The sequence below is a fragment of the Anticarsia gemmatalis genome, chromosome 11, assembly GCF_050436995.1.
Source record: "Anticarsia gemmatalis isolate Benzon Research Colony breed Stoneville strain chromosome 11, ilAntGemm2 primary, whole genome shotgun sequence".
NCBI classification, from domain to species: domain Eukaryota; kingdom Metazoa; phylum Arthropoda; class Insecta; order Lepidoptera; family Erebidae; genus Anticarsia; species Anticarsia gemmatalis.
Window position 1 is genome coordinate 12,778,291 of NC_134755.1, and position 13,746 is coordinate 12,792,036.

General features: G+C 34.6%; 1 protein-coding gene across 1 annotated transcript; it reads left to right on the plus strand.

The window, feature by feature from the left end:
* Positions 1–495: 495 nt before the first annotated feature.
* On the plus strand, positions 496–13,573 carry LOC142976464 (heterogeneous nuclear ribonucleoprotein F-like). The gene is made up of 8 exons (XM_076119843.1): positions 496–759; positions 1,861–1,989; positions 2,888–3,052; positions 3,344–3,482; positions 5,284–5,441; positions 7,260–7,372; positions 7,730–7,837; positions 8,235–13,573. The coding sequence occupies exons 1-8, from the start codon at positions 642–644 to the stop codon at positions 8,361–8,363; spliced, it is 1,059 nt and encodes a 352-aa protein (XP_075975958.1). The 5' UTR covers positions 496–641; the 3' UTR covers positions 8,364–13,573.
* Positions 13,574–13,746: the final 173 nt, after the last annotated feature.

The following is a 13,746-nucleotide window of genomic DNA, read 5'->3' on the forward strand; positions in this document are numbered from 1 at the left end:
TTTTGTTTATCAGATACCCGTAAAAATGCTTTATTTAATAATTACAACTATTGAAATAAACTAGTTTGAAGCTGAAAGTCAAGGGTGTGAAATGGTTTCGTGATTAATAGTTTTTTTTACACTTTATGTGTTCTGAATATTGTTATATCCATACCATCCATAAAAAAATAGTAAAAAATTATTAACTAATATTATAAATGCGAAAGTAACTCTGTCCGTCTGTTACTCAATCACGCCTAAAGCCTAAACTATTGAACTAATTTGCATGAAATTTGGTATGCAGATATTTTGATACCCGAGAAAGGGAAAATGGGAAAATTCAGGTGGCGGACGAAGTCGCGGGTAAAAGCTAGTATAATTATAATTTTACAAAAAAATTAAACCATCAAATTATCAGTATTTTCTTGTGCAAACTCAATGATGGTTTTTACGCATATCATCTCGATGTCGATATAAGTAGTGGGTAAACAACACTATCATATAATTTAATGGCCGACAAGCGAAACGCGACACGACGCTTGTCACGAAAATTCGTAAATTCTTTTGCGGCTGCGAAGTATCGCACTTTGATATTCATTTACTAATTTGAACCTATCGAGTTTAATATTTGTTTTGTGTAGTGGTTGTGTTTTATCGCAGCAATGTTGGGTTCTGGGGACAGTAGCTACATCATAAAGCTACGCGGCTTGCCTTTCTCAACTAGCGTCGAAGATGTCCTCGATTTTCTCCATGGCGTCAACGTGGTAAACGGCAAAGAAGGTAAATATAAAAACCTTATACTATAGTTCAAAGATTAAGATAAATTTCGTAAGAAAATACAGCGTCATTCTCACAAAATGGCACCTTTGTTTTTACATGAATTTTGGCAAGACTGACCGTTGCCAAAAATGCCGGTTAATGCAATACCGGATATTTAGAAGTCCGATTACCCAATATAATATTAAGATGTAGGTCGCCGGATCTGAGTAGATATTTTCGTATGAATATTTGGCAATAAAAAATATTTACAGTAATTTCATATGAACACAAAAAAAAACTTTTTTTCACCTCATTATCATTCGGGCTGTTTTATTTTACTCTAAAACCTAGCATTTTATTACTAATTAGGTATTTTGTGCATGAAATCTAGAATCATAGATTTCATATTGTTCGGCAAGTGCAGATGTCCATAAATTATCTGTGTGGGTGTGTAAGGTCACATTATAAAACTTATTTATTGCATACCACTGTCTATTTTTATTAGAACACAAGTTTAATTCAGATATAATGAGTTCTGTCTCAGAAAATATTAAAAGAATAGAATATTCACTTTTGATATTTATCATGGTAATAATTTATAGCCAAATTGCTCATTTATTTTTGATGTGCATGCATTTTAAAAATATTGTGTGTTGTATAACATATAGAAATATCAAGATCTTTGGTCATATAAATGAGAGAGAAAAATCATGTGTTTTAGGGCATTGAACTCAGAAAAAAACTTATACAATGAACAACAGTACTTTGACAAAAGATAGCATTATACAGACAGTAATAAACTCAACAGACAGTATTTAAATCATCATTGTTACAAAGAATTGTATTTTCAAAGAAACTAGCCATGTTAGTCTGCTCCTATTGATAATAGGATGATGTCAGATAGTCTAAAGTTGTCATGTAGGTACCACCAAAGTTAACCCATTTCTACTGGGCGAGGTTCTCCACAGAATTAATAGGAAAATCCTCTATGATGTGCTGGGAACTTGGTAAAATAAAAATATTTTTGAGTCCCATTCATAAAGCTCTTTGGGCTTGTTATATTATCTAGTGTTCATTGGCTGTTGATATTTGTATGATTGACTGTATAAATGTTCTTTTCAGGTGTTCACCTGACAGAAGTGCGTCCTGGTCGACCTTCTGGCGAGTGCTTTGTGGAAGTGGAAAGCCAGCAAGATGTTGAAGAAGCTCTCAAGAAAGACAAGGATAATATGGGGAAGAGGTACATTGAAGGTTAGTACTTATTGATAGACATTATTCCTTCTTTTTAGAACTTTCATACTTTATGGTACCTGAGCTTTGTGCTTTTTGACCAGTCTCATATAAAATTGTGTCAAGAAAACAATTTTAAATTGTATACTTGACATAGACTTCTGTGCATAGGCTTAAGTGTCTCTTATAGCAATATTTAAAGGTCTTATGGTAGAGCTTAAGTTCTCACTGAAATTTCTAATTAATAAAGACAGCTGTATTTTTTAATTATGAACAAGTACACATGCTACTGAACTCACTGTAGTGGAAATTTCTAGTAATATTCATACATCAAGACTTTAAAATGATTTTCCATAATGATTTTTGCCTTGAAATGTATTTTTCCATGCTTATCAAATGAATACAGTAATTAATGAGATTTACCATGCCTCTAATTACCTGAAGCAGTGATTCATTGGTTAATAATTTACTTTTTCCTAGAATTTAAAGTCCATTCAAAATCATTGTCATAGGTATGTGTTTAAAATTCACATATTTGCATAGGAAGAGCTGATTTCATATCTCTATGATAAGACATTATATGATTTAGTTATCAGGCTTGTGACAACAATGAGAAAAGGTTATCTTTGTATACACAAAAAGTATTCAAAAGATTAAGAAATAAACTTGGAAATCTTAAATACAAAAATAGCTTTATGTTTGCAACAGCTCATTGCAACATCTTGGATTCAATTATAGTGTAGCTAAATTACTACTGGATTCTTTTGTTTTTGTTTTCCTTAATCATAGCCTATAGTTTTATAATATGACTGATGTATGGCAATAATCTCGTCCCGTAAATGCCTGACACCTCGGTATATACCTTCTAGAATGTACTGTACTGTCTTATTTGATTTCATCGGTAATTTCTTATTTCCAGTCTTTTCCACCGACCGTCAAGACATGGAATGGGCTTTGAACGCGATGCGTCAAAGCGAGAACGGTTTCGACGGCATACCCAACGTTTCCGACGACATGGGTATCGTGAAACTGCGAGGCCTGCCATACGGCTGCTCCAAAGACGAAATTATACAGTTCTTTGACGGTAAGAACACAAACACTACACTTATAAAGTACTTGTCTTAAATGTGGGGATTTAGGTGTATATGGTAGCTGCGCTGTTGGTAAAATTCATTCAAAATATCATTGATTAATTTTATTTTTACTATTAGTTTTAATTTCTAGTCAAGATGTCATCATTTTAAGATCAATCACATATGATTTGTTTATATTTGTTTTGTTCAATAGCATGTATGATTAGTGTAGTTACTGGCAGCCGGCTACCGCTCCACAGACGCATATAACCTGATCTTTATTTGCACGTCGGGTGGGACAGGGCTGACCGTCGCCGCGGACGGGGTCCACTTGCTCTCCGACTACACGGGGCGGGCCTCGGGCGAGGCGTTCGTACACTTCGTAGACAAGGAGAGCGCCATGGAAGCGCTCAACAGGGACAGGGAGAAAATAGGACACAGGTGGGGGGTTATAATACTTTATTTTGCGTCTGGTTTGTTAGCTGTGGAGGGGATGTGGAGTCCACTTTGGCAAGCTCTTTGTAACATGAAGTAGCTGCCTGGTATAAAAGAGTATTATAAAAATAGCAGATTGTTTGTATATGGGATTGGTATGAAGAAATTTGAGGATGTGAACCAAAAAAAATAATAGGCTAACTTAGTTGCTTATGGTACTTGATTTGCTATGCAAAATATTTATAAGGACTTTTATTTATCTGTTATGAAGTATAAGATGTGATATGAGTAAAATATGTGAGTATATTTTGGCAGCAAAAAAATAAACAATGGACATGAATAAGAAGTCAGATGAAGATGTAAATGAATATTTTTGATAGTAATATTTTTATGTCTGATGTGACAGAACTCAAAAAGAAAATGCATGATTTAAAACAATATGAATGACGTCACAGGACACAAATAATAGAGGGATTTTCAAAACGTTTTCTCCACTTACCCACCACAGTGAAAATCAAACCATGACAGCAATATTATATTTGGTGTAGTGGGATAAGTATGGGACCTCCTATGTTATTGGTCTACAACTATGGTTTTTTTGTTCCGTATTTAATTTATAAGAAATATTTTTGTTATGTTTTGCTGAAAAAAAAGTGGTAAAAATCATAATGGCCAGTAACAGAATGGTGGGCGTAATAGTTGCATTATTGGGATGTATGAAGAAATGTAAAATAAAAAAAAAAGTTTTTTTTTATACTTTCTCAATGCTACCTTTTAATTTTGTATGATATTTTTTGTGTTTAGCATCACTATAAAAAAAACAAAAGAAGAAAAATTTTTTTTTTCAATTTGCACAAAAAATGTCTTTATGGTTCCAAAGGTGCTTGTATCTTCAAGCCTATGTGCAAAGGTAGCATTCAGAGAGTACTAGTGATTGGTTGTTGAGTTGTCTAAGGTTGGGAGTGTGGGAGAGCGCGGGAGGGGCGCGGGGAGGCGAGGGAGGGCGAACACGGAGAGGGGAAGAGGAACCGGATCTGCGTTTATAAAACGTTGTTTGTGTGGTATCGTTTAGTTGTATGTGTTTTCAGGAATTTGTAAGAAAAACGTATCAATTTGTTTGGAAATTATTTTCTTTTCGATAATCGCGAAGTAATTCGTTAAAGATTGTACTCATTTAAGTGTGTGAATCGTTGTCATTCAGCATTGTAGGGAAGTTCAATTATATTCTAAGTAAAAAAAAATGATATACTATGTAAGATGTGGTTTCATAAAGGAGCATAATGTTTTCCAAAACTAGGTAAATAGGTCTTAATTGTTTCATGACACAAGAGTTCTATGTTTCTTTAGATTCAATTGTTGTATAGCATTTATGTACTATGTTATCCCTTTCTTTTGCTCACGTTTACAGTAAATATAACCCATAGGTTGCCCTCATTATTTAGTCATTTTCCGATTTCCGTAAATTTACCCTAAATATCCACAGATTAAATCTCTTGTATTCATACTTATACCTTACCATAAATCTAGACTATACATTTAAAAATGTAAAAAAATAGCCTAATAATTGTGTCACCAATACTGAATTAACAAAAAATATTTAAATTGTACGTAATAATAATATTAGCGTGCTTAAAATCAACACGCATAAAATAAGACTATAAAAAGTGGGGCATAAGAATGTCCAAAAGTCTTAACTCTAGCTAGACTTAGGACGACTATAACTGAAACTCATCATAGGGTCTATCCTATCACCAGTAGGTAACAAAACCTATCACAATCGATCTAACCATATACAATTGGTCAACAGATACATAGAAGTGTTCATGTCGTCGGCGGACGAGGTGCGCGCGTACGGCGCCCGCATGGAGGGCGGCTTCCGCTCGTCGCGCGGCCCGCGCCCCACGCCCTACGACCGCGGGGAGCGCTTCGCGGGACGGTTCGGCTCGCGGGGACGAGGCTCTTTCGGTAGGGGTGACTTTGTTATGGTGCTGGGGCTTCTTGCTTTCAAATTAAACTTCTGATAATTGGTTTAGATGAAAATAGTTAAGATAAACAGGATCTGGCGTCATATGTCTTGGAAATATTATAGAATTAGAGACGGTTTTAGTCTAAAATCAATATTTTTTAACTTTAAATATAATGTTAAAAAGTATTAAGATATAGTTAAGTGCTGATATTTGCCTTAATTTTAAGTAACAATTGGATCTTATACAAATTGTTAGGTAATAGTTTGACGTATGTTGTGGCCATTAAACATGATGGGCTATGTGTTTGCCCTGGCCACATAATGGGCACCTTGTAAAATTGCGATTCTTTGCTTAATACTCAGCAGTGGCGAAGGGTGGGTTTTGTTAAAAGGCAAGCCGGAGCTAAAACTGCTTAAGCTAAAGTTAAGCAACTCTTGGTGCGGTCATTCCATAGGTGGGTGACCGACGCGATGTCGGCTTGAACAAATTTGACACCAGGTTGACCACTAACCATACGTTAACAGAATAAATCGTTGTATTGCGATCCTATCTACCAAACTACTCTCATAGTAGGTAAGAACTAAGTACCTATGACCGAAATTATTAATGAGGAATGATTCTATCCTATTACTTCAAATTTCGCGTTTAATAGGTAAGTGTCTTAGTATTTAAATACAACTTTGATTGACTCCAAATGCTATCTACTAGAAACAATCGGAGAAATAATAAAAACACTTTACAGCTAGGTACCGATAAGCCATTGATAAATTTATAAAGTTATATCGTAGAGAATAACATAAGGGAATGTTTAAAATACTTATCATGTCCTTTGCATTCTGTATTATTTATTTTGGTAGATAAGTACGTACATGTTGGCACTAGGAGCATTTTGAAAACAATGTCTACACTCTACAACATTAATTTACTGATTCATAACTAATTTAACAATGTTTATTGCTTCTACTTCTACCTACTTGTTGTCCATGATCGCAATACACAAACAATAACAATGAAAGTAATACTTACAAATACACGTAAGATACGACCAGTACATTCACACAATCACCACGATTTTACAGAAAATAATAACATTCATAGATAATTTAACACAATTTGACTCATCCAAATATAATAAACAAAATAATCCAAAATAACCTAAAATAGCGCGCAAAATGAAAACAAAACTAAATCTAAAATCCTAAATATCATCGCAACAATTGCATTCATTATCTCTCTCATTAAATATCATTGCATCTCACTTACACATTCGCTAGTTGCCGCGCCGCCCGCGCCGCTGCGCCTGTTGTACCTACTAGTCGCCCAATAAGCCGATGAATTCCGGGTTACCTCGCCGGTAAAACGCGCCATAGAAAAGTACGTCCGCGTGACGTCATCGACATCTTTTTCCCTTTACGCGATTCCTGCGCGCGCCGTCGAGTTGTTTGACGGCAATTTCGGTAAAATAACTTATGCTACGACAAATAGAACAGGCGTTTTTTCATTTTTTTTTTATTTTAAATTAGTCGTATTGAAAATATTATGAATGTCGTAATAAATATAGAATTTAATTTAAATAAACGATTTTTTTTTGAGAGTAATACACATTTATGTGACGCTTTTTTAGGAGTGTTTCGAAGGTAAAGCCGGTAGGAATCGGGTTATAGGGAGCCTTCGCCACTGATACTCAGTGATACTAATTTTAATGATATGCAATAGTAAATGCTGCTTAAAACAAATAGCTTTTCCGCAATACTAACAAGCTTGGGGTGACAAATAATACATAGTGTATCACACAAACTAACTAGTAGTGTCTTAGGCGGTAGTTACGGCGGCAGTCGCGGCGGGTTCCGTCGCGGCGCGGGCGGCGGCCTGCACTGCGTGCACATGCGCGGCCTGCCCTTCAAGGCCTCGCCGCAGGATATCGCTTATGTGAGTATAGCATAAAAATATTTTTGTTTAAGTCCAGCATTGTGTATTATAATAAATCTTATCGTTTAGTCAGACATTACATGACTATCATACTTTCATAAAGAACAATACATGCTAGATAGATAAATTTGAATGAGGACTATATAAAACCTCGTGTAATCACACGGCTTCTAACATTGTCGGGTCATATTTGTCCTTAAGCATATTGAAGACTAGAAGATTTTTATTGTAACTCCTTTCTGTCCCACTGCTGTGTAACGGTGTCCTCCCGAACGAGGGTGGGGTTAGGCCTTGAGTCCACCACGCTGGATAAGTGCAGATTGGGGACTTAAGAAGGACTTTTCTTGCAAATTGCAGTTCTTCAAACCAATCCGGCCAGTGAATATCAACATCTTGTACGATAGCAGCGGCCGCCCGTCTGGTGAGGCTGACGTAGAATTTGAATGTCACGAGGATGCTATGAGGGTGAGTTATCATATTGTACCTTAAAAGAGTCTCATTATGTAGCATGTATGACTGGTCGCCACGCCATTACGGAATCGACAGTTCCTGAGTACAATTTCCACTTGAAACAAATCGTTTTGAATTAGTGTTTTGGGTGTAGTGTTTTTATGTGTAATTATCTCTCGCTAACTATGTGGAGAACTAGTCTAAGATTAGTTATCTCACTATATCTTTAGGAAGATTTTAAGGGGTTATGTAATTAGGGTAAGGCCAAAGTTTGCCCCGGTTCTTGTAAATTAAAACAGCGGTCATTTAATACGTCAGCTCAGTAACCACTAATGTGAAAAATTTATCACTGATTCATGTATAGACAAACAAACATTCAAACAAACTTTCATATAAACATCTTTATCCACAGGCAATGCGGCGCGACAAAAACAACATGGACCACCGCTACATCGAGCTATTCCTGAACTCGTCACCGTCCAGCAGCAGCGGCAGCGGCGGCGGCAGCTTCAAGCCCAACAGGAACTTCCGCAGCTACTGAACACGCTCGGTCATGCTCGGTAAGCGGGGGCTGTAGCTATGCTGCTCAATACTACATCAATATAAGTTCACGTTGAGAAAATAGGGCCTTTGTTGGCTATAGAACGCCATAATTATGACGTCATATTATTATTATTTTTTAAAAAAAAATTTTTTTAATAACCCATATCTGTCCCACTGCAGGGCAAGGGTCTCCTCCCAAACCAGGGGGAAGGGTTAGGCCTTGAGTCCACCACGCTGGCCAAATGCGGGTTGGGGACTTTGCATACCCTCAATAAATGTATTAAACAAATTTTAGGCATGCAAGGTTTCCTCACGATGTTTTCCTTCACCGTTAGAGCAAGTGATAATTATTTCTAATACACACATAACTTCGAAAAGTCATTGGTGTGTTGCCTCGGATTCGAACCTGCGACCACTTGCGTGGGAGGTGCCAACTTAAACCACTCGGCTATCACTGCTAGCATATTATTTATTAGTTTAGGTCAATTTATGTTGGCACTTATGATAGTCGTTACAATTACTGAATCTACCACTAGCTCGGAAAAAGGGCCTGAAAGCAATATGACGTTTATTATATAATAACTAGCCTTTACCCGTGACTGCTTTCGCGTGGTGTGTGAGTTAGGACAGAATTTTCATACAAACTTTCATCTCCTATTTTATACCATTGGAGGTAGAATTGATCAAAATTTGATTGCTATTGCTACGTCATAACATCTACCTGCATGCCAAATTTCAGCCAGATCCGTCCAGTGGTTTGGACTGTGCGTCGATAGATCACTATGTCAGTCAGTCACCTTCGAGTTATATTTATTTAAAGTCACTATTTTCTTAACGTGAACGGATTATAATATGATACTGGGATTAATACCATCTTGCATTTTTACCAAAAGATATTTCTGTACTGAAAGATTAATAGTCAGTTGTACTGATGAATAGTGGGATAAATTAAACAGCGTAAATTGATCGTTTTCATACTAAACTATCTATCGCTGGTATCAGTAGTCATCGATAGATTAGTAGTGTAACCTTAGTTTAACGTACCGACCGAGGTTATACTGTTTCAAGGAAACTATGGTAAATAATGCGTGATTGTATTAAAACCCAGTATCATATTAGACATGAAAGCAAAGAGAAACAATACTGTATATACCATATATCGATTATAGGGACCCAATTGCTGTACATACGTGCTGAAGTACTAGAAAGTATTGCGGATTTATTTTCAGAATAAAAATAGGCAAAAAGCCTGTCGTCTGTCAAAACCCTATATAAAATTTAACTGAATATGTACTCGCATAGAAGATAAAATTGAATAATCTCAGTCTAAAATATAGGATAAAAAGTATCAAATTGCAATAACTAAGGCCAGTTTCACAGTATACACAAGTGTCAGATAACTTATTTCGCAGATAAAGACAGCAAATGTATAAAACATACATTTTTTTAACCCATTAATACTGTCGAACCGCTGGGCAAGGGTCTTCTCGAGGGAGGGGTTAGAACTCTTATCACATCTTTTCCCCATGGAGGATGGCAGAGACAAATGTATAAAAGCTAGTGACAAAGTTGCTGATAAGCTATCTGATAGTTATCTAGAACATGTGAAGCCGGGCCTTAATCGTATATAGTTCGTAAAAATAATATAATGTCGTAAAAACACCAATTTTTATATTCCATATCTACCTCCTACGTACTAAATAAAAATAAAGTGTATTATAATGAAAGTATTTTATTTTACAAGCAGCATTTTTACAGCTTCCCTCTTTTAAATTAGTTTCTTTTACGTTTTATTGAGTGCAACGAAGCTTGAAATTCAGATAATTACTTAAAAAATGGGCTAACATTGTCTGACGTTTTGGTGCAGGTCAGACAGTCTATGCAACGCGAAAGTTTAAAAGTTATGATCGTGGTCTTAAAATTAAGACGTCTAATAATACTCATAATAACTTAATAAAAAGATCTTATATATTAAAATAAAAGTATTTCGGGCAAAACTACTACTACCTCTGGGAAAAGCTATATTTTGTAACTATTGAAACATTATAGACCGAATTCGGGTTTATTTCAAGTGAATGTGCTTTGATTCTTTTATCAAAATGCTTAATTAAAATTATGTTTCCGTTTCACTCAATAAAACGTAAAACAATATTTTTATAATAACTCTTATGTCGACTGTTTTCAAAGTACATACGTTTTTAGTTTTTAATCTATTTCTCATGTATTATATAATAAATAACTATATATCCTGTAGTGCGATACGGTTGTAAAAATCACTACTTTCTTTTATCGATGTCTTATTTAGATTGGGTCTTTTACAATGGACGCATTTTTAGTGACTATAACCTCGTAAATATAATTATTATATTAAAATTTCTGTCATTTGCAATCTCGGAATGTACTATACTCTCTCTCACTGGAGTCAAACATTTTCAAATTATTTTATATACCTTAATAAATTGAACAGATTTTTATGCATGTTCTGTAAAACGTACGCGTGCGTACACGTGCACCATGCGTCCATTGTGAAAACACAATAAAAATATAAATTATAAGCACGGAACTGTATTTTAAGTCAATTACACCTGTTAATAATAACATTTGTTACACAAAATCATGCTTAGTCTTTCTGTAATAACATCGAGAAAATTATCTTCTACTTTTACAGATAAACTAAGCATATTTTCATTACTTTTGCCAATCAAAATATATTTTACAGTTCCAAAAATATTCATAATTAAATATGTTATTTCCAAAAGGTCACATAACACCTTATAAAGACATTACTTGTGTCATTTTAGAAATAACATATTCAATTGAAAACAAAATTGTGTTTTTATTCGAACTCATTTTAAAAATGTATTATACACCATATTGGTGATGTATCACTGAACATAAAAGATTGTTTCACAACTGAATATTTATATTAGTTTACGTTTTTATGAGCTTTTCTATCCACGAAGTTATTTGCACAATATTACATACATACATACATACATATAATCGCGCATTTTTACCATAGGGGTAGGCAGAGAGCAGGTAACGCCACTTGGCACGATCCTTACAAACTGCCTTTGCTAAACTCAGTGAAATGTTACTATAACAGTCGATTAATTGTCTAACCAAGGTAGATTATCCCTGACCGTCGATAGTTTAAACCAGAAAGTGTCAGGAAAATGCGGGTAGTAAGATACCTTTTATAATTGATGCCAATGCTGATCTTTCTCCATTCATAATTAAATTTGTAGATTCTCTGACTATAGAATCCTTCAAATAGATCAAAAAATCAAACTATACGACTTCTTCTAACAGCAACGCATTAAAGTTTAAAATAAATGAATATTATTTTATTACAATGAAACAACAACGAAATAGAAAGAAGAAAAGCTCGTAAAAATAAATATTTTTGATAAAAACCACGTCCTCATACGAATAGTCGGTAGTTTCGTCTCGAACTGAATGGATATTTTTATTTATTGACTGCCACGAATAATTACTAGTTTTTCATTAAAATTGTAGCTACATGTGTTATTATAAAAATGGTAAAGAAATGTGTACTTAATCACTAATTATTATAGTTTTGACGGTGGCCGAGTCGATTCAGTATGTAATTTGAGGATGAAAAGTACCGCTGGTACGGTACATAGGTAAAATCTAGGGTAAAGGCATATTATATGTAGTATAGTTTGACAACTTATTAGAGACTGTCTCCAATATAAAGTAGTTGTATCAAACAAGCCACAGCCAGCTGCATAAGCCTGCGGGTAACTGATGTTCTAAATTCTCAATTTTATGTACATTCTTCAGTCGCGAACTTACACAAGGCTCTTTACTAAGTTGTTGGACTATAGTGTGTGTATAATATCAAGCTGTTCGCTGGCAACGCCTTGTGTGTATGAAAATTGATTTATAATGGCCATAGACAGGAAAGAGTTAAAACAGACCTGTATTTGTATGATGTCGGTGTTTTAGACTGTTTTACGGCATTTGGTTTATATATTAGATGGATATTTCATTCTTATTTAATATGGCCGTGCTTCAGCCTAACATCTCGTCAAACCATTTTTATAAAAACACAAAAAACACTTATTTTTCAAACGCATACCTCTATTATTTAGTGAGGTAGATCACGTAGCGTTTTCTAATAAGATTTTGAATAATATTTAAAAAGAACTTCTATATTATTATATTATAAATGTGCGTGGAAGTGAATTGGGTCCAAAGTTATTTTTGTACCTTTACAATTAATTTACTCGACATTCGTTGGATTCTTATGATACTACAAGACCATTGGAAAACAGTCATCTAGAACTTTTTACTGTACTTAGGGGTTTCCTTACACTAACCACTTTACGTGTATAATAATAATAATATGTGTACACACTCAAGAAGCAGTATTACGTATATAATTTACTCTGACAAGTCAACCTCATTTACTATCTACAAATACTAGACATAATCACATAACAGCACAATAAAAAACTAGTATTGGCGAAGCCTAGTATAGTTAGTCGAACGTATACATAACGTACACCTATGTATACGCACGATGCGTACACGTAAACACTATAATATACGTTGTAAATTCATTTCGTATGCTTACGTCTATGAAATGGTAGTGTAAACTAATTTTCAAGATGTGATTCTTTAAAGTCATGCAGACTGATAACTCCACTATTTAAAAAACTTGTATGAATCATGTCAAGATTGTAACGTATTATGGAAACAACTATCAAATAAATTGAACAACGCTCATACGTAGTGTATTTTGTCGAGTAAATGTCGAGTATTAAACGTCAATACTCGATAGTATCGAAAAATCGTATCGTTCTACAGATGACTGTTTTCTATGGTCATTTATTAGAAAGATATTTTGTTTCGCACAATTAACGCTTATATTTTGACACTGCGATTGGAAATATAAAGGATTTATTTTTAACATAGTTTTAACCAATTTAAGATCCATATTTTATGGTGATTGCAATAAAATTATTTTTTTGTAAGGTATTGTACACACTTGCGACATAAAATTGGAAATGTACGTAAAATGAAGTTTAAATTGTCGATTAATCGCAAGTGCGTGAAATGCCTAAAGGTTTAGTCGCAGTGTCTGTCGATTTATTTTTATGTTGGAATAGTAGGAGAGGATATTTTGTTTTGTGGTATATTAGATAAGTAATTTTTACTTTAATAAATTAAACTGATGTATTTTATTGTTTTATTTTTGTGCAATCCCTCTTGCAAATGCAATTTTAGTCATAAGTGTTTGAGAGTACCTGTGTCACAAACGCCGACTGCTGATTAAGTAGTCGGGTTCGATTCCTGGGTCGACTGACGAGTTCTCAAAGGAAAAGCTTGCTCACTAGCAAGTCTAAAGTAAA

Coding starts and splice junctions, on each gene's coding strand:
- LOC142976464 (XM_076119843.1), top strand. CDS start 642: ATGTTGGGTTCTGGGGACAGTAGCTACATCATAAAGCTACGCGGCTTG. Junction 760..1,860: donor CGTGGTAAACGGCAAAGAAG/GTAAATATAAAA, acceptor TGTTCTTTTCAG/GTGTTCACCTGACAGAAGTG. Junction 5,442..7,259: donor GCGGGGACGAGGCTCTTTCG/GTAGGGGTGACT, acceptor GTAGTGTCTTAG/GCGGTAGTTACGGCGGCAGT.